Below are 26558 nucleotides of genomic sequence, written 5' to 3' on the forward strand. Positions count from 1 at the left end.
TTTATGAATGCATTCTTTAGTTTAATAAACATATTTGGAACGTAAGGGTTTTTCAATTTCTTTGTAAGTTCTCAGCTTATTAATTACATGGGTTTTAGGGAAATAATGGAGGACAGGGTCTTGGTGTCTCCATAATAAGTTACAGTCAGATTCTATCTGATGACATTTCAGTAGTGAATCTTCTTTGATCTAGATATTTTCAATAGAAATTTAAAACTTGCTGTCAAAAAGGAAGATGTTGAATGAAAAGAGCTGGTACAAGGAATTACTTTTCAACTGTCATGCAAATATACAATTAATTTTTTTTTCTTAAATAAAAAAGGTGTTCCAGGATCCTTAATGCAGCCGGTGAACCTCGTGTCTTCAGACCACGTGACCGGGATGAAATGGTGAAAAAAGTGATTGAACCAATGGCCTGTGATGGACTGAGAACTATCTGTGTTGCTTTCCGAGACTTCAATAGCAGCCCTGAGCCAGACTGGGACAATGAAAATGACATTTTATCTGATCTGACTTGCATTTGTGTTGTTGGCATTGAAGATCCAGTAAGGCCAGAGGTATATCAAATTCTTATGTCATAAAACATTTCTTGGAGAACTGAACAGAAATTGAACTATAGATTTATTGCAGTCTTTATCTTTTTTTTTTTTAATTTTATTATTATTTAATTAGTTCTGTTGAAGGTGGAAGTGAACTTTAGAAATAAACTTCAGTTGGTTAAAAAAAAATCAAATTAACTTGATAAACATCAACTATTAATCAACTAGTATTTAAATATTGCAAAATAGGGCTTTGTGAACTACAGGATTAAAATGATTGAATCTTCTGTCATGCAGGAGTATATAGGAGAATTCATCATTACAAGTTTTATTATACTCCCAGATATTAAAGATTTTTTCTTTAAGCAAAGCAGTGAGGCACAACTCTGAAAGCAGAAGAAAGGGGTGTAGTGATAATAATTGCTATGATTATAATTGTGATGTTGCCACTTTGCTAATTATCTTGAGATTGTAACTGGTATATATTCAGGGAAACTTTTTAATGTTATATTTGGACAAGAAAAAGCTTTACCATGGGGAGGCTGCAGATTTCATGGATCCTATTCTTAAATGGCTTGTAAAAACGTGACAGAAGTTTTAATTCAAGTAATTTGAGAAAATCAGTACTGGTGATGCACAATGGAAGCAAGATCCATTCTGCGATGGTACTGTTATTTCAGTAGATGATTAATGACTGCCGTTTGCTCTGGAGTAAGGTTATTGAAAGATAACTCAAGTTTCCCTTGTACAGAAAGAGCGGGTTCTTATTCTGCATAAAGTAGCTTGGTACCGATCTTGGTCTTTTTTAGTCTTCTGTCTCCTTTTATGTTTTTGCTGGATCTTTTTTTTTAATCATATCTAAATCTTTATATTTGATCCACTGAGAACTGGTGGCAATGCTAGACATGCAAGGAAAACTATTTCCCTGAGTAACTTTTAAAGCAGACCTTTATATATTTCTGCTGTAACTAGAAAATAAATAAAGGAAAACAGCATGATATAATTACAACTATAGGCACCAGTTTCATAGCTGTACTTTGAGTGTTAGTGGGTTTTCTTTCCTTTTTTTTCAGTATTGAGAAATATAACATGAAGTAAGTCTTGGTTAGGTGAAAACTATGATAAAACCCTTACTTCTGCAGTCATCAGATGAACAGCATTCACTTTATCCATCATACGCTGGTCTCTTGCTGCTAATCCATCTGTCCCTACACCTGACATTGCACGTCTTTAAAAATATTTAAAAATATTCTTAAAATATCCTGTCTGCATGGATTCCACTCCTAATACTCTAGCTCATTTATCTATCTATCTATCTAAACTCAGACAGATTTTAACTGTCAGTGACCAATAGAGCTATGAATCAGTGCTCTTTCCCTCCAAAACTGATCAATGATACGTGTTTTTTGAAAATAGCTTTATAATACGTATGACAGTATGGTATGACAGACTGAGGGAATGGGTAGCAATGGGGTTTGCAGTTATTATTTAAAATAGCTGCAAACTATCCTTCCATGTGTTTTATAAGACAACTACTCTCATTTCATAGGGAATAATTTCATAGGAGCTTGAGGTAAAAATGAATAGTGTTGCTACAAATAAAGAGGTCAAGTCTGACATCTATTTAAAGGATCAAAGAAGATGAAGGAAGAAAAACATTTTATTTCTAAAATTATCTAAATAATGTACTGAATTTCTTGTAGATAACACCTTTTAACACCAGAATTCTACCAAATGTTGGACAAATCTGCAGTTGTTTTGGGGAAATTTGTTTTGAGGGGATTTTTGTCCATATCCCTTTTGACTGTTTCATTGTGGTAAGATCAAAACAACCTTCAAGCCATAACACAAGCATTTTCAGAAAATGGTGTCTGTATGAAATATCTGACTTAGTGGGAATTACGTATCACTTAAATTGTTGCAAATAGTAAGGTGTTGAGCTCTTATAAATGACCTTATTTTGCAAGAATTAGTCCAGTAATTAAATATAGACACACCACTGGAGTTTATGAATTTTCAAAGTGTCTTCTGCAGGGGAAAAGCATAAAAATGTGAAATATTACTACAGCTTCTGTTTTATTAATATTCTCAGTATTCATGGACATCAGGTTTTATTCTATCAGAAATGGCAGATTAGCTAATTTCAATGAAGCAATGCAGTGCCACCATCCTGACAACCTGTATTTTCCCTTATATTGTGTTAATGTTTATAATGGAAAAGGCTGAATTTTTTCCTTAAGATGATCTTTGGAGTTAATGGCATACAAATTTATAGCTCCCCTAGTTTCTCAGAGCTGCTCAGAACACACCCTTGGTGTGTTCAGGTTGTCACATATTTGACATACCTGCTGTTTCAGTGGTGTCATGCTAGCATGGTCTCAGACATGGGAGTGCTGCATCTGTTCTGGTTATACTGCAGGGCACTTTCTTGCTATTGCTTTTCCTTCCATACATACTATTTGGATGAATTATTCAACAATGATATCCAGCAACTGACCAGTTTTGACTGGAGTGTAACCACTGGACATCCATGAATTTTGCATACTTCTTTGGTTATTTAGGTTGATGCAATTCAGACTCTGGCTTATTCATTGTTAGTAGCTGGCTTTATCAAGCACTGGCTTGCCATTAAGCTTTTTTACATTTTTTTTTCCTTTGATAAATATACAAGAAGAGAACAAACAGAATGCTATCTCATGCCTATAGAGATTTGTCTGTTGTTTTTGACAGCTTTTCTACTTTGGCTTTAATGAGTCTATACTGCCTTATTTGCCAATGTACACCTACATTTTTTTATTTCTGGAAGAATGTAAATCATTTCTACATTCCACCTATTTGTCACCTGATTTTGATAGTTACTTATGCATTGCATAATTTATACATGCACACATCTGAAGTTTTTTTTACAGAGAGAAAGTAAAAAAAATAAATTGAAATGTGTACCTAAATTCTGCAAAACTGATGGAAAATGTCTGCTTCTACTACCCACTCAGTCTGCCAACACTTTCTTCCCTACAGCATTAAAAAATATGAACAATATTTTAACTGTAATTATTGTACACAGTGTAAATCAGATACCACCCACCAGCTGTCCAAAAATGAGAGAAGAGGGAGGTAGAATTATTTTACTGTTATAAGTTAGTTTGAGGTGTATTTGAAACTAGGTTGTCCTCCCATGACCTTATTTAATAGGACTGGCACTTTGTGTGATTTCTTATTTTTATTTATTTTTTTATTTTATTTTCTGTTTGCACTGTAATTTATTTTTCTCCTTCATGGTTCATATGCTGTGCTGGATTTACAGACAGTCATCTAAATTTGTCATACCCTATGCGCGAGGGTCACTACAGTTAAGTGGATACTAAGGGCACTCCAAACTGGCAAATGGGATGTAGCCAAGATTATTAATGTGGAAACTGGGTAACTCAGTAGTCATTTGCTTAAGTAATAGATCTGATCTGGTTGTAGGTGCCCCATAGAAGTCAACTTTGTACTGCTAAAAGGCTCAGGTAGTCCAGATGATGCTTCCAGGATACATCTCATGGGAAGAACATTTTCAATTAGTAGAGAAGAGGGAATGGGTAGATAAACGTTTATTTTTTCTCTTGCTTCTGTAATCTCTATTGCCAGAGAGTCATTCTGCAAACTGCATTCTGTGTGTATGGTTTGAGGAAGAAGCCGTTTTCTTCATAGTCATGAGAAAAGTACTAGTCCGCTTGTCAACTAGGTGTTAGTTTAGTTAGGTGCTGTGGAAAGCAGATGCCTCGTAACTGCCTCTTGTTTATTAAAGAAGGAAGAACACAGCTGACCAGAAGAGCCATTATGCCCTTTGTGCCACGTTGATTTATAACTGTTGGAGACATTTATAATCTTATACAAATGAATAACACTATTTTTTCCTGAGGAAAAAAATATTTCCTGAGGAAAAAATATTTTAATAAAGATGCAGAAACATGGTGTGAAATTGTACTCACTGATTAGAATAATCATTATCTACAGTACAGTTTAAGGGCATATAATTTATTTTTAGTGTGACATTCAGTCCAAGATACCCAGCCTTTCTGGCCCCATGAACTCATTAGGACCCCAGCAGTTCCCATGCCAGATCAGAGCAGGGGCTGTCAATCTGTCAATCAGTTCAGCATCCTGCCCCCAGCAGTGCCCGCTACAGCTATGGAGGAAGTTAAAATATCTAGCAATACAAAAAAGTAGCGGTGTGATGTTGTGGATGGCGTCTCCTTTTCTTGATATTTTTCTGTATTAATGGATGAGATTAATCCACTCTAATTGACATTAAGTTCTATAGTGTACTTATCTGATAGAGGTCATAATCAGCAAATTGCACTGAATTGGCAGTAGAAAACTTTGCTATTGCAGCCACTAATATCCCTTTCCATGCCCTTTCTTAAACTAAATGGGATTGTTTTAAAATTTGTTGATAATTATTAAAAATGACATTTTTTTTTCATAATCACATCCTTTGCTTATTGGTTATTTTCATTACAAAGTGATTTTTTATTTTTAAATAAGCTGATGCCAAATATACAATGCCAACTTAGCTTCTGCATTAATCTCACAGACCCTGTCAGACACTGAATTCTCCCTCATTGGTATGTATACTGTGCAACAGGAAAAGTTGGTTTTATGCAGAAAGAGGGTAACTAATCATTTGTCATTTTTAGAGTTTTGGAATATGTTATTCTTGAAATATTAAGCTCATGTATATTTGGGAGTACCACCTGTTATGCATAAATTAGGGTAATAATGCTGAATTCTAAAAAGTTTTAGATAATCTTATTGAAAGTTTGGATCAGATGTTAGATAATTTTCTGTACAAAATAACTGTTCTCGGTGCATGTATATTGAATATAAAGTTTTTTTTGTTTTGTTTTGTTTTTGAATATATGGATATTGATTATCTCAGTTTTGACATATATTGAATATATTAGGTACCTTAATTGCTAAAGGTCAAAAAATATGCAGAGTACTCCTGTTTGTATCAAAATCAGGAGAAGCTTAAGGCAAGTGATCAGAAAAATGGTTTGTATGCTTCTTGCTACGAGATTTGTCTTGCCTCTGGTGTAACCTCAATTCTGTAGAAGTCAAATAGCTTTTAATCTATGCCATAATATGGATGATTTCCCTTTTTACTTCATGAATTTCTTAGCCTAAAAATATTCTAACTGGAAACATCCAACTTGTATTTATGTTTTGTATCTATCTCATATTTTCTTTCCTATGTATATTGCTTTTGAAGGTCCCAGAAGCCATAAGAAAGTGCCAGCGAGCTGGAATTACGGTCCGCATGGTCACTGGAGACAACATCAACACAGCACGCGCCATTGCCATAAAATGTGGAATCATTCATCCAGGAGAAGACTTTCTTTGCCTTGAAGGAAAAGAGTTTAACAGAAGGATCCGAAATGAGAAGGGAGAGGTAATTCATATAGTAAATCCATACATATTAATATGGTTTACAAGTAGTGAGAACACTGAAATGTTCTTTCACCTGCACCAATGCTTATTTCAGTAAAGACTACTTTACTTGGAGATATCGGTATTTCTTTCTAGAAGTATCTTTCTTTTTTTTCTAAAATACAATTGAAAATCCAGTCTTTACTTCTTATCATGCAGAGCCATTATAAATTTAGTGCTAGCCTTATTTAGCAGTTTTTAGAACCATAGCACTAGTATACAAGAAATCAAAACTAAGTACATTAAAAACAGGTTTGTTAGCAAAGAGAAGGAACACAACAGCAGTCTGCAGGTTTGTCTCATGAATTCAGTCTGTACAAAGAACCAGTTATGCCCACTTTATTTTGTACCACTTTATCTAATCCATGTACTGCGATATTCACTCATTCTAATGATTTCATTAACTTAGTCTATTCTCAGAAGATTTTTAATTCCACATATAAAAGATGGAGCTAACACATGGGCTATTGAAGCCAGCTTTAAAAAACAAAACTCTGCTGTGTCTGGACACAGTCATTTACTCCTTGAATTGATTGATGGAATCCTGGGAGCATGAGTATATGCTATGGATATGTCCTTGTTGCTGTTGGTGTACAGAGAAAATTCTGCCATAATTAGTGCCAAAATGAGGTGAAGAACTTGTATTATAATGCAGAATAAACGAACACATTTGTAGTTGTAAACATTTGATTGGCTTTGAGAAGTTACATATTTGTTATTATATACTTTGAGAAGTTATATATTTCACATATATGTATATGGAATATATACATCATATACTTTGAGAAATTATATATTTTGCATTTTGCTCATCACAGACTAATCATTATGTTGTTGTTTTTGTTGTTTTCCAGATTGAGCAAGAGCGAATTGACAAAATCTGGCCAAAACTTCGAGTACTTGCTCGGTCATCTCCCACAGACAAACACACTTTGGTAAAAGGTGAGTAAATTGTAATACATCTTGTAAATTAATAAATCATGTAAATTGATGCCAAGGTAATTGAAATATGGTTGACACATCTTCTGTACTGTAAAAATGTTACTGTTAACACTGTATATGAGTTATCTGTAATTATACATCTCTGTTGTATACATAATACAAGGAAGCTTTCTTGGTAACGAAATCTCTTGTGTTTGCATCCTGTCTGAACCTTCAAATGGAAAATAACAAGAAACTGGTTGGCAGGAATAACAGAAATACTAGTAAGTTGTGTGGCAAGCAGAAGTAATCTCTTATTTGCCTTGGGACTTTTTAACTGGACTGGAATGAGGCTCTGCCTGGGAAGGGAAAATGCGCGTGTGCTAGCCAGAAAAATATTATTGAGAAATGGCTAATTTTTCATATAAATAAGAGGCAGAGTAGATTTTAATCTCCTTGAATATACCTCTTTATGAAAAAAACAACAACAACAACAACAAAAAAAAACACTAACAACAAAATAAACAGAAAAAAAAACAACCAAGAACAATTTCATTTAGAGTAAATCAATCATCACTCAAGTTTTTATGCTTCTGTTGTCCCACAATTATATTTAAATAGTATTCCAAAATAAAAACTTTTCATGTGGCAATAGCAGTTTTTATATGTCGTGTAAAATGTAGGCATAGAGTTCCATTTTCCTATCGGCTTTGTAATTGTATGATATGAACAGCCTTCCTTCAGATTTTCAGCTGTATTTTTTAGAGTCTGTTTTTGTCCTATAAAAACGGTGCCATACAAACCATATTCTCTCACCATTCCATCTGCAGACAGAATGCTCCTATGAAAGATGGATTTATTCACAGCATTCTTTATGAAGCCTTCTTCAAATCTGTATCTGACACTTCTTGCTGGCATGATATTTTATTCTATTGACCCTGAAGCTCACGCTTAAAAGCTTATTAAATCAGAAAATTTCTGATCTGGGATAGCATCATTTCTGGCCACAAAAAGATGTTTCCATCTGTCTGACTGCTTAAATAATTCAGATTTAGGTAGAAAACAATTTCTAGCTTTATCCTTTTGGATGCCAAGGTTTTATTGATATGACTTCGTAGATGACTGACTATAAAAGCTTTTGATCTGGATATAATCTTTTTAAAATGCCTACATGACCTTAGAGCAAAAGCTCCCTTGAGAATTTGAAAATTGGATCTGTTGGGCCCTTTGGGATTGGGACCAGTGTATGTGAAGAACTCAAGAAGCATGGTTCATTCAGGAGAACTAATATACCTGTAAGATCTGTCATAGTGCAGAAGATGAGGCAGCTGGAGAAAGACTGCTGTTACTCAGCCTCTTGAGACAGTATTTAGACCAGTCGTCTCCAAAGTAGGGTGTACACATGCCAGGAGTTATGCAAGACAATCCAGCGGGGTGCAGGAAGAAAATATTTCTAGCACCATTCATAAATAAAATCTTATTCTTAAAATAAAGTTTATTTATCCAATCCTTTTAAAACTCTATTTTGTGTATTTTTTCTAATGTATATAATACTTTGGCACATAAGTATACATATGCACAATTTGTAAATACTATACATAATATTGGGGTGTGTGCTCAAAATTTTTTACTATTAGCTGTGCACAATCAAAATGTTTGGGGACCATTGATTTGGGCAACATAATTACTTGCTCTCCTTCTCAGAATTCAAACAGCAAAAAGTCAGCTGAAATATCCGCACTTCCTTCGTGCATACAACACACTGTGTTATAGCTCTTATAGGACATGACTTGTAAAGCCTAATATGGTTTTATTTGTTTCAGAAGCACACAACAATTTGTTTCATTAAGTTGATTAAATAAGTCCCTTGGGAGTACTTATTTGAATCACATAGGACTTTCCCGTAAGAGGAGAATGGAACCTTTGCCAGAGAAAATAAAATCAATAATAGTTGAAGAAAAATAAGCAACAATTTAATGATGTTCTTTATCATAAGCACTTTGACAATACAAAATATTTACTACTACTGAATGTCTTATATAACTGGTAAAATTAATATTTTAAAGATATGGCAGGGTCAAGAGAGAGCAATTAAATATCCAACAAAGTTCAAGAACAAGTCTGTGGAAATCAGGATGGATTTTTTTGGATGGTATACTCCAAGGGCCATTAAAAGTTACAAGAAACTATTTAAATGTTCACCAATTTTGGGCTTCTTGTTAAAATGTTATGTTTTTCTCAGACACTTGAGGGATCAAGAGGATTTTCTATTCTTTGATGTATTCTATCTGCTTTAGGGTAAAAACACACATCACAAAATAAACTTTTTTTAAAAATATATTTAATTTTTAATGACATACTGCTGCTGGAGGGAACATTTTTTGTGTCTTTAATACAGCACAGTCCCACCCAGCAAAAGGATCATTTTTCTTTTACATTTTTCTTTTTACTACTGCTAGGGGACTAGAGAAAGGCATGGTTCAGCATTTCAGGCTGCATAGACAGTGTTCTCTCAAATATTTATGTCTTTGAAGTAGAAATAGATTGAAAAAAATGTCAAAGTGGTTTAGCATCACAAAGTGTTCCAGTGAAACCAAAACATTTCACTTAGACATCTCAGTCCAACTGAAATACAATTTCTTAAAGACTTCATGAAATCTGTTGGTATGATTTCATTTTTTTTACCCTATTTCAAAATACAACAATAAAAATGCATGTCATCTATAATGATGTTATTGCTGAAATATTTCAATATTGTCAGATTGTTATTTTAAAATAAGAAGCAAATGCTTACTACTCATGAAAACAACATCCTCATCTTACCAGAAGGTATAGAGAGGATAAAATAAATTCTCAGTTTACAAGATAAAGAAGCTATGTTTTCAATGTTTAAATTCATCTGGAATTATTTTAGTGTGATACTAAAAAGAAATTTCTTGGAAAGCCGCTTGATTAAAAAACAGAAAGGGAAAGGGAACTTTAAAGAAGAAATTTTTTTTCTAATAATTACCCTTAATTTCTAAAATATTTCAAATATTATTGCATGGGATGGTATTATACTCCTGATATCATTATAGTGGATATGCCATGAGACTAGGTAAAATAATAAGAATAATAGAAAAAAATATTGAAATTCTGAAATTAAATATCAGTATTGTGCAAGTTGCAATTGGTTTTGATTTCCATTTTAAATAAAATTTAAATATTTATTTTTATTCAAATTCATGTAAAGAAATATTCAGAAATTTGACATGTTCCATAATGCAAAAAGTTGGCTTTGACCAACATTTCCCAAAAGTGATGAATATAAGAATAGTTTAAAGGAAGCAGGATGTATGCTACAAGTGAATCTAGAGTTTTATACTTTAAATACTATCTAGATCTTTGTCATCAGTGTTAGGAATAACTTTGTGGAAGGTCCTGATGCTTTCAAGGTTCCCCTTTTATGTTTCACATTGCTGGTGCCTGCTCAGAACAGAAATCTTTGTATTTATGCCATAGTCTTCTCTGGCATTCAAATATCACAAACTTTGCAGAGCACTCTTAACTATTGCCAATGCTGTCTGTAATGTTTTATAAAACACTTTTATATTAATCTTTAAAGATCTATTCCTGCAAGTAGGCAAGCATTTAACTTAAATTAATTTAAATTTTCTCTTTCAGTCAGATTTTCTAAATTCTTGTTACATAAACATGGAGCTTGAAAAGGTTAGGAAATATTAAAAACTGATGTGAACACAATATGCCTACATAAATATAATACTGCATCTGTGTATGCTTGGCTTGTCAAAGACAGATAAATGTGTAAGTGTATGGGATAATCAGCTTTCCAGCATCAATAACATCAATAACACTTTAACTTGTGTCCATCTTTGTATGCTCTGCTGTGGCTAAGTTTTCCCTGTCTGCCTGTTTTGACTCAACCATTTTAGACAGAATAAGATACCTAAAACAGCATTTTTTTTTTTCTTTTTTCTTTTTTTTTTTTCCTCTCTCTCTCCCAGAACCAGTTTTTTACTGATGTGGCTCTAAGGGTGACAATGCAAATAAGAATTGTTAAAATGAAGTGGCATTTGTTCCACAGTAAAGGGAAAACCCGAGGCTGCAGTTGTTGATGTTTTTGATCTGACCATGGGTACAGATACTTTCCCTGTAAAAGAAATGGAAGACACAGTGTTGCTTAATGTTATTTATAATATTATCCTGCAAGGGTTTGATTTAATGCTTGCATGATGTTAGATGGGAGGAAGGTAGGAGATATATGATGTATTTCACTTTCACTTTTGTATGTAATGCTGGTATCTTTCATAGCAAGCGTACACATACAGTGCTCCTCTTGATGGCTATACATGATTGTTTTAAAAAAAAAAAATCTTTTCCTTCATCAGAAACATTTGCTTACACATATATATCTTAAAGAATCTACATGATTCCTTCCCAAATTCCTACAGCATCAATGAAATCTGTGTGTGGAACATACTGTAATGTTGGGTTCTGCATGCATTCCTGTGACTCTTTAACAAAGTTCCCTTTTGGCAGAGAAAAGTTGTAGCCTAACAGCTTGAGATGAGGGCACAGATCAATGAAACAGCAAAGGCGGTTTTGGGAGGAAGCTTTGCCACATTTTATGAATTTGCTTGCTGTACTTCGCAAACTGTTTGATTAACATAGTGTATGCAAGTCTTTGACTGGAGTAAAGCAGTTTATTTTCCCAGAATTTTCCTGGCTGTTAGACATGAGAAATTAATATGGAAATTTCTTTTTAGCTATTGTGAATGAGTAGAAATGGGCATTCTCTGATTGCCTGTCTGTCAGATAATACACTTATTTAAGGTTTTCATTGATCACCAAAGCAGTAGTTCTCCATAGTAGAGGGAGAGGCCTTCCTTGGCATCCCTCCCTTCTTTGGTGTCCCTACACCTTTTGTGAAATCTATATAGGCATATTAGTTGATACTGAAGAAAACTCTTGAAGTGAAACCATGAATGCTTACCACAGCCATTAACAAAATTATATCAAAAGAGAATAAAAAAAAAAAAGGGAAAAGCAAGCAGAGTTAGGAAGTAGAGTGCTGGAAAGAAGACAGTGATTTAGAAATGTGGGGAAGGGAGGAAGGACAGATTAAAAATAATATGAAGTCAAGGAGCATGGGTATAACTATGAATAGCTATAGTAAATAATCTGAGTCCCTAATAATTGCTACTGCTTCATTTTAGAAATTAGTCTGATATTCAAAGGAAAGTTCCTCCATCTATATAGTTTTGTCCCACGTCTTCATGTAGTTCTAATGACGCTGGCAGTGATGAGTGTGGCTGAGATGCTGATGGTAACCAAGACCGTTTTATTTCTTTCCACGATTGCTGATTATGCAGTTCTGTGTTCTGGAGGGTGGTTGTCTCATCCTGGCTGTGTAATTTGCTTTTATGGATAAAAATAGGCAGTTAGGTAGTGAATCATTGACATTTGTCCACTATTTATAGCCATTAGGAGGTCATTTGTTAAACTCTCTTCAGCTTCATTTGAGCTATGCTCCCATCTGGAATCTAATTGTGAGAGGATGTTCTCTACCTGGTTGGAGCAGTTAATAGCATGAGGTGTCGGAGTTTTAATGAATTTCTTCAGAAGCTTAAATTATTAATTTAACATCAAAGGGTATATTGATAACAAGAAGGGAAGACAAGATAAACGTTTTTAAAAGCAATGGCAGCTGATGTTCCTGTTTATTTAGTAATACCAAAGACAAGTCACCCCAACAAACTGAAAGCTCTAATTATAAGATCATATCAGAATGCCATTTATCTGAGTTCATAGTGCTAATGGAAAGTGAATTGCGTGTTGTTTTTTTGCTTTTTTTTTTTCTCTCTGATTTTCTTGAGACTGAAAAATACAGGAGGATGGTTACTGCTTTCCTTTTGCATTGCAATCTTCTGGGTGCCTGATAAGCCCAAACTTTGCCAAGAGGCAGCTATTGCTCTGTAATCTGCAATTTCCTATTTCTGTCTGATTATCTGATATGGGAGTTATTTTTTTTCCAGAATAGATGAAAGCTTTTTACACTGGGCAGGTTTTGATAATTGTTTTTAGAGGATACAGCTTTGTGCAAAGTGTGTTAAAAAAGGAATTTTCTTATTTTCCCCTCATGTTACCTAACATAGGGAGTTGTTCTTATATCCTACATAGAAATCCTGTGTTCCTACTAAGTCGACAAAGGGACTCTGACATGGAAATAAAAACATTCACCATTTAAAGTAGTGTTTTCATTTTGAGATCATTTGACAAAGTAAAGTGGAAATTATTTTATTATGACTATTTGAATGTTTTGCTCCATAATTTAAAGAATTATTTTATATCTTCTCAATCATCGTTTGGCAGAGTTGAATGTCTCTCTGTTAAAATGCTAATTTGGCTCCAACTAAATAAAATTCATTAATGGCATTTGTTATCTTTAGGTTAAACTGATTGCCAGAAGGCAAACCAGTGGAACAGATATTATAGTTAAGACCCAGTTTAAGAAAGCTTTAAGCATGAACTTAAATCTTAAAAAAAACAAACAAAACAAAACAAAACAAAAACAAAAAACATTGAATTTTAATTGGGGAGCTGGTATGAAATGGTTTTACTGTGACATGTAATTTTTAATAGTAGAAGTCTTCCAGAAGGACATAGTGAGACAATGTCATTCTCTATGATGCCTATGCAAATGTTATTGGTGTTTTGGTGGTGCAGGATCAAATCTTTCCATAAAAAAATCTAGTAGCAATGTTGAATAGTACATAATAGAGGTGGCATGGCTTTCATCGTTGTTTTCCTTAGAAATCAACTCTGTCAATCTCTGTAAAACATGTTGGTATATTATACCATACGTAGTTGGTATTACACACATAGCTGTTTTTAGAGGTAAGTTTTGTCTTGCTAACATATAAACACACTGTATACACACTCGTATATACATTTTTTGCAGGTATTATTGACAGCACCCAGGTGGAACAGAGACAGGTTGTAGCTGTGACTGGTGATGGAACCAATGATGGACCAGCACTTAAAAAGGCTGATGTTGGCTTTGCAATGGTATAATCTGCGTATTTATTGATGTTTATGTCATTGTAAATCTGCTGTAAGAAGTTTTCCATTCATGAAGTGTTGAGAAAATTGCTTAATGAAGCAATATATTGCCTGTACAGTAGAATGGACTCAGTGTTCATCACAACAGCAGAATACTATTTCACTTTGCTAAAAACTATTGCTACATGTGAAGATGTCTTCCCAACATGCTTTGACTCTTAAGATATCTTAATATACTAGATTATATATTAAGATATGTAATTCTAATTGTTAGCAATTCTGTTCATGTATATTAATATAATATCCTAAAAAAAAAAGAAGGAAAAAAAAAGAAACAAAAAACTCAAAAGATTGTTAGACAATAAGCTGCTAATTTAAAGCACCCAGAAGTATCACATGAATTCCATTGTTCTCTGTCAATGCCCTTTTCTGCCTCCTTACTTACTTTCAAAAACAGGTCCAATTAGCCATCATCCTAGCAAATATAAAATGCAAAATATACTCAGCAGTCATTGTGATGGTGCTGGGGAATCTTACTGTAACTATGGACTTTGAGTATGCAGGGATTTGTGTTCTAACTGTCAGTGTACTTCCCAGTAATTTTATTCTCAATTAATTTTTCCAGGGTATTGCTGGAACAGATGTTGCAAAGGAGGCCTCAGATATCATCCTAACAGATGACAATTTCAGTAGCATTGTAAAGGCTGTCATGTGGGGACGTAACGTCTATGATAGTATCTCAAAATTCCTTCAGTTCCAGCTCACTGTTAACATTGTGGCTGTGATTGTGGCTTTCACTGGAGCGTGCATTACCCAGGTAAGATTATCTTCAGGCATCGCTTAAAGTATTGGGCCAAATCCTACCAATGCTTCATTGCCTCTTAAGTGATGATGCTTTACATTTATTTCTTACTTTGTACAACAGAAAGCATGCTTTCTGAAGGTCTTCTGAAAATTAAAGTATTTAGGATCAAACTGTAAGTGTTAAATAGCTGTTGACAAAAGAAAGTGTACAAATCCACTTTCTCCTAAAACTAAATTACTTTCAGGAACAACTAATACTGGTTCTGCTTCTGTACAGCTCCCTGTTTTTGATTACTTATTATTGCCACGATGGAGCCTCTGGCATCAGGGAAGAAAATGTCAAAGATTGGAAAAAGGAAGAGTCTGTGTGACTCTGCCTTTCTCTTTCAGAATATTTCACTGTTAAGTATGTGTTTAATGATGGATTATGGAACGAGATTATGATTTTCAAGTTAGCAGTGAATAGAAGTAATCCCAGCAGAGGAGTTTTTTGACTGATAAATATTTTGTTGCTTTCAGGCAAGTCCTTTTAAGGACTGTACTAATTAGTACAGTTTGTACTAATTTTAAGTACAAACTGTAAGCCAATTAAATAACACATATAGTTGAACTTTGATTTCCTTTTCCTCCTCTACACTAATCCCTTATTGTAATCCTGATGTATGTGGAACATGTCTAGGTCTTTTACAAAAGCATACTGTGTATTTTCCTTCAAATTACTACTTTTTGATGAATAAAATTTTATTTTACCTAGCAAGAAACCAGGATATATTTAGTGGTTTGTATTTAGGGTACTAGGGCTTGTCCTTCATTAGAAAATAGCAAAATATGCAGGCTTTTTAGTGCTGTTACTCCCCCAACCCCAAATTAATGTGTATTTCAAATGCTACAGACAGGTGCTATTACAAAAAGCCTATTTTGGTTGAGATGCACTATGGGAGAGCTGACGCCTCCCTGTATTGTGCATCATACAGATACACATGCTTGTTCCAGCAGGTAAATTCCACCTCATGCACACCTGAGCAGAACAATGAATAAGTCATTAGCTCTGCTCCAGGGTAAACTTACATTGCAATCATGGAATTGATACTTGAAACCAGAAACTCAGGTACCTTTACAAAACCGTGAGGTCAAACTTCTCCTAAGCCTTGACTGACATTTAGAGGCCTTATCTGTGCTGTGAAACAATTAATTTGTTTTCTGAGAGGTAAAAAATTGTGAACTGCTAAGTGCTTGCTCCCTACCATGCTGCCTCCCAAGTCTTGATGATGTCTTGTTGTCACAGCTGAGCCTGTGCTATGGGACAAAATTATTGACGTCGAGGCAGAAGTTGGAAACTTTTCATTTTCCCTTGGGAAATATTTCCAAGCATATTGAGAGCATGTTTAACCATGAAGTAGTTTTTACTGCTAACGGAAATTACATGAATAAGTACTAAAAATGTGGAAGGTAAATCCTCCTGGATTTTATCAATGGTGCAGAATAATATACAAAAAAGTGCTAATAGCAACATGGTCAGAATTCCAGAATTGGAACTGAGGGGACTGCTTCCTTTTGAGCCCGTGTTTTATAGACATTCCATCACTGCCTAAACACATTTATGTAAGGTGATTTTTTGGGGGTTAGCATCCACGGTTTTTCAATTGCTTTATGAAAGCATTAAGGGAAATATATTCTAGCTGTTAACTAAGAATTTTCTATTTTATTCTTGAAGAGGTAAACATTTCTGAGTCAATAAAAGGACTTTTTAAAATCAATACTAAGTTCTTGTGTAGAGCGTATTCAGTGGAAGCATGTTCTCCTTTCTATTTCCAGAGCTTTTCTCATCCTTTGAATCATTCCATTACCTTCTAAAAGGATTTGGATCAGGCCCAGTGTGTTTGTATTAACCCAATGGGCTGTAAGACCATCACTGAGCCTGTCAAGTTTATTGTCTCTGTTTATAGGTTTTAACATACAACTCCTAGAATTTCTGTATTTCTGCCCAAACAGATTCTTATGCAATTCCTTAATTTGGCAGTAAAAATGCAAATCCAAAGAACAAGGTCTGAAAGGAACTAAAATTGAAACTGTAGCAAAAAGGCAACAGTTATTTCCATTGTAGTTCTGTTTACACTGAACTGCCTGACTGCTGATAATTCCAAGCAGCTCTCATTTCTATCTCATTCAGCAAGGATCTTGCCTTACGAATGAACATTATTATGTTAGGCTTTGACTCAAAGATTCTAGGCAGTGAAAGGGCATTATGTTTGTTTGGCTCATAAGCTCTACTAAAAATTACACTTGGGAACATACTGTACCCTCTGGTTGCTATGAAAATAGCTCTAGTACAAAATGCATGATCGTACTGAAAATCATGGGTACAACAGGGTAAGTGCACACAGCAATACGTCTGCAAAACTGCACATAGGTCTAAATTATTATTTTGAATGAATCACTTAAGTTCTTAATTAACAAAATTAAAATCCATAGTTTCCAAAAAGCAACACAGCTTTCTGTGACCCTCAAAATGAATGTAAAGAAGGTCTGCATTGGACTGAATTTTGCTTTGCTTTCAGGTAGTAGGTTTGGCTTTCTTTGACACAGAGATTACAATTTTAGTCCATGACTAATATTCAGGTTAATTAGTATTACACAGCCTACACTTTTGGTGATTTTATGAAATCTAGAATGATAAAATTTCTATTTAGGTAGTAATATTTATTTCATGCTTTCTAATGTCACTTCTCTCAAAAAATTGTTCTGCAGTTCAGAAACAGCACATTGGGATACCTTGAGTATAAAGCTTCTTTTAGCGGCTCTTTTTGATGTTTCTTCTGGTTGTCCTAAAAGGAAGCATAAAGATAAAATCTTTGCTTTAACTGATTTTTCTAACACTTGGCTCGAATTTTGCAACTAAGTGCTTAATTTTGTTCAGTCTTCATCCTGCAGTTGCATTGGTGTGTATGTGCATGTGGTCATATCACTGCAGGAGGGACTAGTGAAACTACAGCAACTTGGTTTTAATGAAAGGGTCCAACTGTGTGAATACTTATTACCAAAACTAGACCTCCAAGGAGCACACAGTGGATGCATTGCCAAGTACGAGTTGATTTCTTTGGTCCACAGCACCTTAGGAGTGCTGTGGAGAGTTTTAAGAAAAATCTTAAGTAGGGCCTGTGACCATTTGTAGTTGTAAGAATCTGCAGCTTTTTTTTTTTTTTTTTTTCCCTTCCTTTTCTTCCTCAAATACTTAAATAAAATCAGTGACCTTGCCAAGTTCCACTTAAGGGAAATACAGATTAGCTTAATTCTTTTAATACTAAACAAATGCATATTTATTTATTTGTCTACCTGCTGCAGCAAGGTGCTGCTGGCAGAGAGTTATCTACTATATTTCTATTTTGTCCTGGCTTGTTGTTTCAATAGATGTTGAATTTATGACTGTTTAATGTGCACATGCTGCATGCAACCCTCAATGCCATTCCAATGTTACATCAGGATCATAAAGGATTAGGAGTGGGCTATTGCAGATTTTATTATGCAGACTAAATGGGACCAATGCAAACAGTCATTTGCTATCCTATGCATTACATGAAGTCATGTAAAGGTGACAGAAATCATGTTCTGAGTGGCATAGGAATTACAGATATATTGTCACGTATTGCCAAGCTTGGAGAGGCTGCTGCCAAAACTAAGTAGCCCCTTACAAGGATCTAGCTTACATTGGACCTTGCTTCAGTTTAGAGCCACTCAACCTGTAGGCCAAGAGTTTTGATAATGAAACTTTGCATTGTGGCTCTATAATTACACTTTATAACACTTTGATATCTAGGCAATACAAGAAAACCCAACTTTATGAACTCTGATTAAAAGCCGAATTGGGGTCACTCAGTCTGCAGCTGCACAGGTGCTGACTCTACACACATCCCCAACCAAAGAGCTCACCACTGTTATTTCTGCTAGGCCCATGTCTGCAGTTTGCATGGCACGTATAAGATAATGAAAAGATAATTCACTTTATCTTTCAGTCAATCTAATTAATTTACCCTTTTCTGCCTTCTCTGTGTACAGTCCAATGCATGCTTTTAAAATGGTCAGGGTGTGGCCATCTTGACCAGCCTGTTTGCACTTGTCTTTTCTAGTTATCAATTTTATCCCCCCTGCCCAACTGGATTAATGATCTGCAAACTCTTGTATTCCAACTTCATTCTGGATATGATCTTATTACACAGCCCTTGATTCATTCAGTGAGGGTTCTTTTTTGGAGCTCTGCCTACAGTTATGAATTTGTACTTTAAATGAGTCGTTGCACATCTCTGAGCATCATATAGAGTTCCATATGTCCCTTGCAAGACCAGAAATTTCATTCTGTTTCCAGTACCCAACATATACAGTACCAAGTAAATAATCATGTTTTTATATTTGGACCTGTTAAGTAAAATATAGGGATGTACAATATAAGATTTAAAAAAAATTGTTGGCCAAATGGAAACATCTTTAACTGGAACTGTTAAGCTAACAGTTCCATCTCTGTGCCATTTTTTTCTCTGTCTCCAACTGTTGAGGCAGTGTAACTATTCAAAAAGGTTGCATTAAAGAAAGATAAGACAAAGAACATGTTTTAACATTTTACATTCAAATTGTTATTCTTGTACTTTGAGAAAGACTTAATGTTTTAACAGACATTAGGAACTGAAAACAGTGACTCTATAGGACATTATGTTTGGAAAATTAAATGTTAATTAAAAAGCACTGTAGCAATGAAACACTGCATGAATCACTTATTGTTTTTACAGACCTTGTTCAAAAAATGTGGATGATGTATACTTAAATGTATAAGGCAGTAATTTACATGTTTATAATGTTTTCATGCAGAACTGTACTTGGCAAATCTTAAAATAATAGCATTGGAAAATTTGAAAAAAAAAAAAAAAGAACATAACACAAAATCAAAGTATTTACAATTTAGCTTTGTTTTGGGAAGGCGTAGAGGCATGGAAAGAGAACTGAAGAGGTCACTTCCATACAATTACCAGACAGCGTGATCTAGCAGCAGATGTGAAGGCTGAATATACATACATAAATGAATATATATATATATACACATATATATATATTCATTTATGTATATAAACTACCAGAAATACTTATTTTTATGACTGTATGCATGTGTGCTGTGACAAGAGGAAGCAAAGAGGTAAGGGTGAAAATACCTTTTTATTCCCTTACAGCTTGTCATCTAAATCAAAAGTAACAAGCTCTAAAATTTGTGGGGCTCCACATGTCATAAAAGATTTGTAGTTTATTTTCAGCCTTTAGTGATTTGTACATTTAAGTATTTCCAAGATGAAGTGTAACGTCACTTGATTCAAGGGACGTTTTCCTTTTACCTCTAGGCCAATGCTAACGTATTCCAAGGTCAAGTGGAAAAGAGTTTGACAAATAAGTGGTGATTTTGGGTGGCTTGCAGTTTGAACATCTTCGATCACCAAAGTTTTTGGAAGGCAAAAGAAGATATTTTTTTTTCTGCTATTCAGTCAGTAGTTGAAATGCAGTGAAAAGAACACTGACTTGGCATGCAACTTGTGCAGCTTACCTGAATAAACTTTGTAATGGAAGACTAGGCTACCTTAGCTGATATGTATTTTCCTCAGTTTCCATGAACTAATCAGAAATCAGATAGAGTTGCAGTGGAAATTTCATTCCACTGCCTCCCCAGACTAATGTGTATTTAATGTTTTGGCTTCAGCTTAGAATGAGCTTTCACACTTGACTGAACAGTGTAGTACTGCCAATAATAGATAATTATTAGAGGTACCATAGCCACCCAAGGTGATTGGCAGTGTGAAATGGTGAGAACATGTTGTTGCCAAAACTGATGACTGCCAATTACAGTTGTGTGATTTAGAGACTGAAGGAATCTAACTTTCTGTTGTGCTGGGAATATGTCAGGCTCTGATTAGACACTCGAACATTTGACTCTTTATTAAGCATAACAGAAATTCAGTTTTTAGTGACACAGAAGTCAGCACATGAAGCAGCAAATTCAGCTTCTATAACATCTCAAAGTAGGGGATGTTTCTTGAGAAAACTCATTACCTAGAGAGGTAAAAAAATATGACAAGGAAAATTCTTCAGAAGAAAATGTGTTTTTCCTTTTTTTTTTTTTTTTTTTTTTTTGTCTAGGCAGTTTAAACTAAATTCTTTTACGACAAGTACTCTCCTTGCTTTTTAGCCATAAGTATTAATAAAAATAAATGAGGTCTCATATTTGTTGCAAAGTTTGTCCTGACTAGTTTTAGTTTTTTTGTCCACCTCTGAAGATACAGGCTTTTCCTCTTTCTGCAGCTGCATATCAAATGAGTGAACTGAATCTCACGATAAGCCCAGTTAATGCAACCCATGACCAAGAGGTCAAGAATCTATTAATGCTATTCTTCCTCCATTCCCTGGTGTACCCAACTTGTAAGACTTAAACAGTAGTTTGCTTGTTGCTTTTCTCCATCCATGTTAGTAAGTTAAAAACTTTTTTTTTCTTTTTTTTTAAAAAAAAATTTAAATGTATCAAAATGTGTGTAATTATAAGTCTGTTAAAATGTTTTCAAGAGGAAGTAATACCTTAACTCAAGGGAGAGTTGAAATATAATATTGTGTTATTGGGATACTGAATGGATGTTGGCCCTCGTAACTTGACAATACTTTATTTAGGATAAATATTTAACCCCTTGAAGAAGAGGGCACAGTTCATAAAGAGGTTTTCTAGGATTTGATTTATTTTGTATGGTGTTCCATTAATTTATTTCATTCAAGACTGCCTGATGCTAAAGTAATACATAAAAATGGTTATCTGATCTTCAAACTTTCACCCTGTAGATTGACTCCCATTATAAAATTTGTCATACTGATATCTTACTACTTTTGAGATTCCATTTTCAGAATAATAAGGTCTATTTGAAAGAGAAAGCAGATCTTACAAATACTGCCTATTTTATATTCAGTTTAAAGTCATAGGAAGTTCTCAGTTACAACACAAACAAAAAACCAACCTATTTCATTTTTCCTGTTATGGCTCCTTGAAGCAATTGCAACAGTCTATCATTATAGCTGCCTCAATGAATTAAAAATCAAATTTGTATAATAACTGTAACAACCATCTACATTTTCTCCTAAGCTCAGTGTTAGTTTTATTTATTTCCTTTTTTTTTTTTTTTTAATGTTTTAAACGTAATCTAAAATTCTCTGTAATACGACCATAGACTCTTTCTCGAATTAAGTGAGGAAACAGCTCCTTCTAGTGGTTGGTGATCTGTTTCAGAAAATAAATTATTTATCCTGACGAGCAGTAACTTTTTTCTTCTTCTTTCTAGTTCCATGGGTTCAGATATGCTATCATCTTACCAAACAAATGAGTCAGGATTTGCTTAGTTTTGCAAATCTGATGTATTGTAATGCGTTTCTGAATATTTTTAAAATTCAAATATTGGGCATTTTTTTCTTCTCAACTGTTTTTACAAGGTCTTAAGTAAAACATTAAATTGTCTTAGTAATTGTTTCATCATTTTTTAATAATTTCAAGCTGTTTCCAAGAACAGATAAGTAATACATAATTAATGAATCATTGCTTTTAAAATTGATTCGTACAACTTTTCTTTCAGGAAAGAAACCTTGTGTTACGTGTAATTACTTAAATTCAGTTACCAATTCAAGCATTATGCACATACTAACAGCCAGGATTTTGAAATGTGTTATAAAGTGTTAAAGTTATACTTTAGAAATATTGTCTGATTGTAAATGTTCTTGATTGAAATGACTCGAGAGAAATCTTTGCTCAGATCACTGTTACCTGTGATTCTGATCTTGTATAGGCAATATAAGAACAGTCGTAGTAGGTCAGACCAAAGTCCATGTATTTCAGTACCCTGTCTCCAGCACTTGTGAGAAATGAAACCACAGTAAATGACCTGACAACAATTGTTTTTCTAGCAAATAAGTAACTTTCTAATTTGTCTCCACAGGACTCTCCTCTAAAAGCTGTACAGATGTTGTGGGTCAATCTGATTATGGACACCTTTGCCTCACTTGCTCTGGCCACTGAACCTCCAACAGAGGCTCTATTGCTAAGAAAGCCATATGGCAGGAACAAACCTCTCATATCCCGTACCATGATGAAGAATATTCTGGGCCATGCTGTTTATCAGCTCACTCTAATATTTACACTTCTTTTTGTTGGTAAGAAAGTTAGGCTTGTTGCTTGGTTTAGAAGTACCTAGACCATGTAGGCTGGCATGTCAGAATGCTTTCAATGTATCTTCTTAATGCACATATCCATAGTTAAAGAAATAGTAGGAGCAAACTGCTTAAAGGAATCAAGAACATTGGTGGTAACAGAAGAGACACAATAGAGGGATTTAGTCACTTCTCACACATTCTTCACATTGGGAAGGGCCTTTGAGATTTTATTCTCCTGGCAAAATATAGATTTGGGCTTAGGCAAAAGAGTGTGTTAAAACATACCACTGAAGATATGTTAAAACATAAATGACTACATTAGACTACATTTTAAACAGACTATCTAGTCTGCTCCTCTCAAAAAAATCCAAATCCTAAAAAATCCAATTTCTTATTTCTATCCTGGTACTTCTGGACTTTTTTTTTTTTTTTTTTTTTTTTTTTTTAGCTCTTGCTAGCAATGGATGCTTTTTATATTTTGTGTTTTTGAGAGAGAAGGGAAGGAGGAGAAATGTTATTTGTTGCAGGGAAGTACAAGGCTAATAATAGTTTTCTAATGCTCCAAAATAATGAGTGAATTTGCCTGAAGGTCTGAGAATTTTATCAGTTGGGTATTGTTTTCTTGACAATATGTCACTGCTGCTGAATTGCATGTGTTTCATGTGTTTCAGATTTATTTTTTTGTCATTATATACAGACTTTCATATAAGCTGTAAATGTAAATCTATGGTTCTGAAAATCTTAGAAGTTTTTTGAGCTCTGTTTTAAAAACCTTGCTGCATCTCACCAATAACTGGCAGTTTGTTTGGAATGCTCAAAGGAGGTGATGGTCTGTCTACACTGGAGCTATTTAAAACAAAATAATTGCCAGGTTTTGGAGAGAGATGGTCCCTAATATTGTGTATACATACATATATACAAATAACATTATAAGCTTACAGTATATTTTGAGGACATCTAGCAAGCCTAAGAAAACTCTAATGTTCAGATTCTCTAAAAATAGCATAGAAGGTCTTGGTAATTCATTTGATATCAATCTCGGAACAAAAATTTCTATGAACTTTCTGGGAATTTTAATGGCTTTTTGATGAGTATTATGATTTAAAATACTTTATACTGAACCGTGATGAAAAGAAAACCAGGATTTTCTGACCCTATCTTAATTACTTTTCTGTGTCTCTGGAAAACCCATGCAATACTTTGAAGGTCAGAGCCAAACCAATTTTCTCAAAGCCTAGGAAATAGAGCCTTTTTCTTTCTTGTCTCTAAGGTCAGTTTTGCAGTGAGATGATGTTCTAAACTCAGTATTTCAATAAATAAATTACAAATTAATGACTATTATTTGTTTTGATCGACTAATTCATCATCTTTTGTAGCATCATACTCTGCTATGCCAGTTAAGTGATGCAGTGCAATAACAAAAGGTTTAAGGATAGGTACTCACACTGAGGAAAGTATTGTTCATATTTTTGTGTTTGTGTGTTTATTGAATGAAAGCAAATAGATGCAATGATTGTGTGTGTAAAACAATGATATTTGCTTTCATTTGTTTTTTTCCTTTATGTTTGTATGTATTAAGGGGAGTGTTTTCCAATACTTAGTTATCTCCTTGGAGATGTATAATCTGCTTAAAAATCTCTGCTCTCTCACAATCTAACTTTTGTTGCCTCATATTGGTTTAGTGGTATATTTGTCGTATCATAATCTACTTTCTGCCAAAAGACCGTAAGCCAAATTCTTGCTTTGGAAGCATGCTCATTATTCCCAGTGACTTGAACATGAACTGCTCAAATATCCCCGGGCAAAACACTCACTGGCAGCTTAGCTGATGGAATTATGACGTCAGGGGAAAACCTCAGGAAACCTTTCTTCTTTTTTCAGAAATTCTGAGTACAGTGCTAGTGGGATAGCAGAAAAGCATTTAAGTTTTGATTTGCTTTTATTAGCAGAATTCTGGTTATGAAATTAGTAATACTGTGGTAATCATTACTCCCATTTTGTTTCATTCATTATTTACTCTTTTATATGAATGCAGCACCCTTACTTTAAGAAAACACCTCTTTCAATAACTATGTTATCTGTAAACGTAGTGAATAACAAATGAGGCCCATCAGGTGTAGGTGTCTTTTCAAATATTAGCTCATCTTTACAATTACTCATGGTGATCCTCATGTTGTGCTTTCAAGGCAGACTTAGCAGAATGATCACAGCCAAATCTATTTAAAATCAGAGATGCCTGTGTTTTTATCATTAATATCCATGAATGCTTGTCACGAGTTACAGCATACTGGTTTAGCAAATAGGTTAAAAACTGTTGAAGAGTGATTGTTTTTAATTATTGTAGAAAATTGCAAGCATATCTCAGTGAGTCTGAAGCACTTAGTACTTCAGAAAGAATTGACTTGCAATAGTTACTGTTTGGTTTAAGGAAAAGCACTACTGAAAACTACCTGAGCAGGTATATTGAGTTAGTAGAGAACAGTTATCACTTGGCAAGTGTTCTGCTCAGAAACTTCAGATGTCTTTGTTTACTAGACTTCAGAATTCTGCCTATGGATAGTAAGATCAGAAAGACATCTGGTAAAAGCAGAGCAAAGGAGACAACTAGCTAAAGCAAACAAAGGAAATATAAATTCCAATTTGATGTATTCTAGTGGAAATCTTTACTTTTGTCTTATAACTAGGTGAGAAAATGTTTAAGATTGACAGTGGGAGGAATGCACCACTCCACTCTCCTCCTTCAGAGCACTACACCATTATCTTCAACACCTTTGTCATGATGCAGCTTTTCAATGAAATCAACGCACGCAAAATCCATGGCGAGAGAAATGTCTTTGATGGAATCTTCAGAAATCCTATTTTTTGCACTATTGTACTGGGTACATTTGCTATTCAGGTAATGATTTGGGCAAGAATTAGTAAGTATGAAATAGATAAAATGTTTTTTTTTTGTTGTTGTTTGTTTTTTTCTATGTATGTTTAATCTAAAAGCTGTAGAAGGCACAGATAAAAAACATCTGCTTTCACATACTATCACAATAAAACTGTGTGTAAATAATGGAAGATGTTAATGTGGTCAAACTAATACAACAAATTTTGAGAATTATCATTAGGTCAAATCTTATACTGATCTGAAGATATATAATAGCTGTCATAATTTATTGATTTTTTTTGAAGAAATTATTAAATATTGTACTAATCAGTAGTAGCAAAGTATTTTACGTTAATTTACTACATGAGTAGAAAAATTGTCCTGTAAATAGCTAATATTAATCCACTATTTTAAGGTAAAATGCCAAACAAATGCCAGCAAATAACCAAAAGTTATTTGATGTTTTTGTTAGTATTTCTTCTTGGTAGTAATTCTTCATGTCCATTTTGTAGGTTTGTTGGCCCAATCGTATGTGAACATAATTAAGGAAAGACAGACTTTTCCCAAACATTTGTAATTTTTCTTCCGTAAAAACTCTAATTCCTCATTCTGCTCCAGTCTCCTTCCACTTGCTAGCGTCTATCCAGTACCTGACACCCTCTGACATTATCTTT

The 26558-nt window shown here is 34.2% G+C and overlaps 1 protein-coding gene across 24 annotated transcripts in view; it reads left to right on the forward strand.

Annotated features, from left to right (window-relative positions):
- ATP2B2 (ATPase plasma membrane Ca2+ transporting 2) overlaps positions 1 to 26558 on the forward strand; it is a 421948-nt gene that overhangs the window by 365816 nt on the left and 29574 nt on the right. For all 24 annotated transcript variants that reach the window (XM_068695120.1, XM_068695119.1, XM_068695126.1 and 21 more), the window contains 7 exons: positions 323 to 557; positions 5797 to 5976; positions 6869 to 6956; positions 13897 to 14003; positions 14623 to 14814; positions 22799 to 23012; positions 25697 to 25908. In XM_068695120.1, the coding sequence (XP_068551221.1) occupies positions 323 to 557; positions 5797 to 5976; positions 6869 to 6956; positions 13897 to 14003; positions 14623 to 14814; positions 22799 to 23012; positions 25697 to 25908 (1228 nt within the window). The remainder of the gene's footprint in view (positions 1 to 322; positions 558 to 5796; positions 5977 to 6868; positions 6957 to 13896; positions 14004 to 14622; positions 14815 to 22798; positions 23013 to 25696; positions 25909 to 26558) is intronic.

This window comes from Anas acuta, chromosome 11 (genome assembly GCF_963932015.1).
Source record: "Anas acuta chromosome 11, bAnaAcu1.1, whole genome shotgun sequence".
NCBI classification, from domain to species: Eukaryota; Metazoa; Chordata; class Aves; order Anseriformes; family Anatidae; genus Anas; species Anas acuta.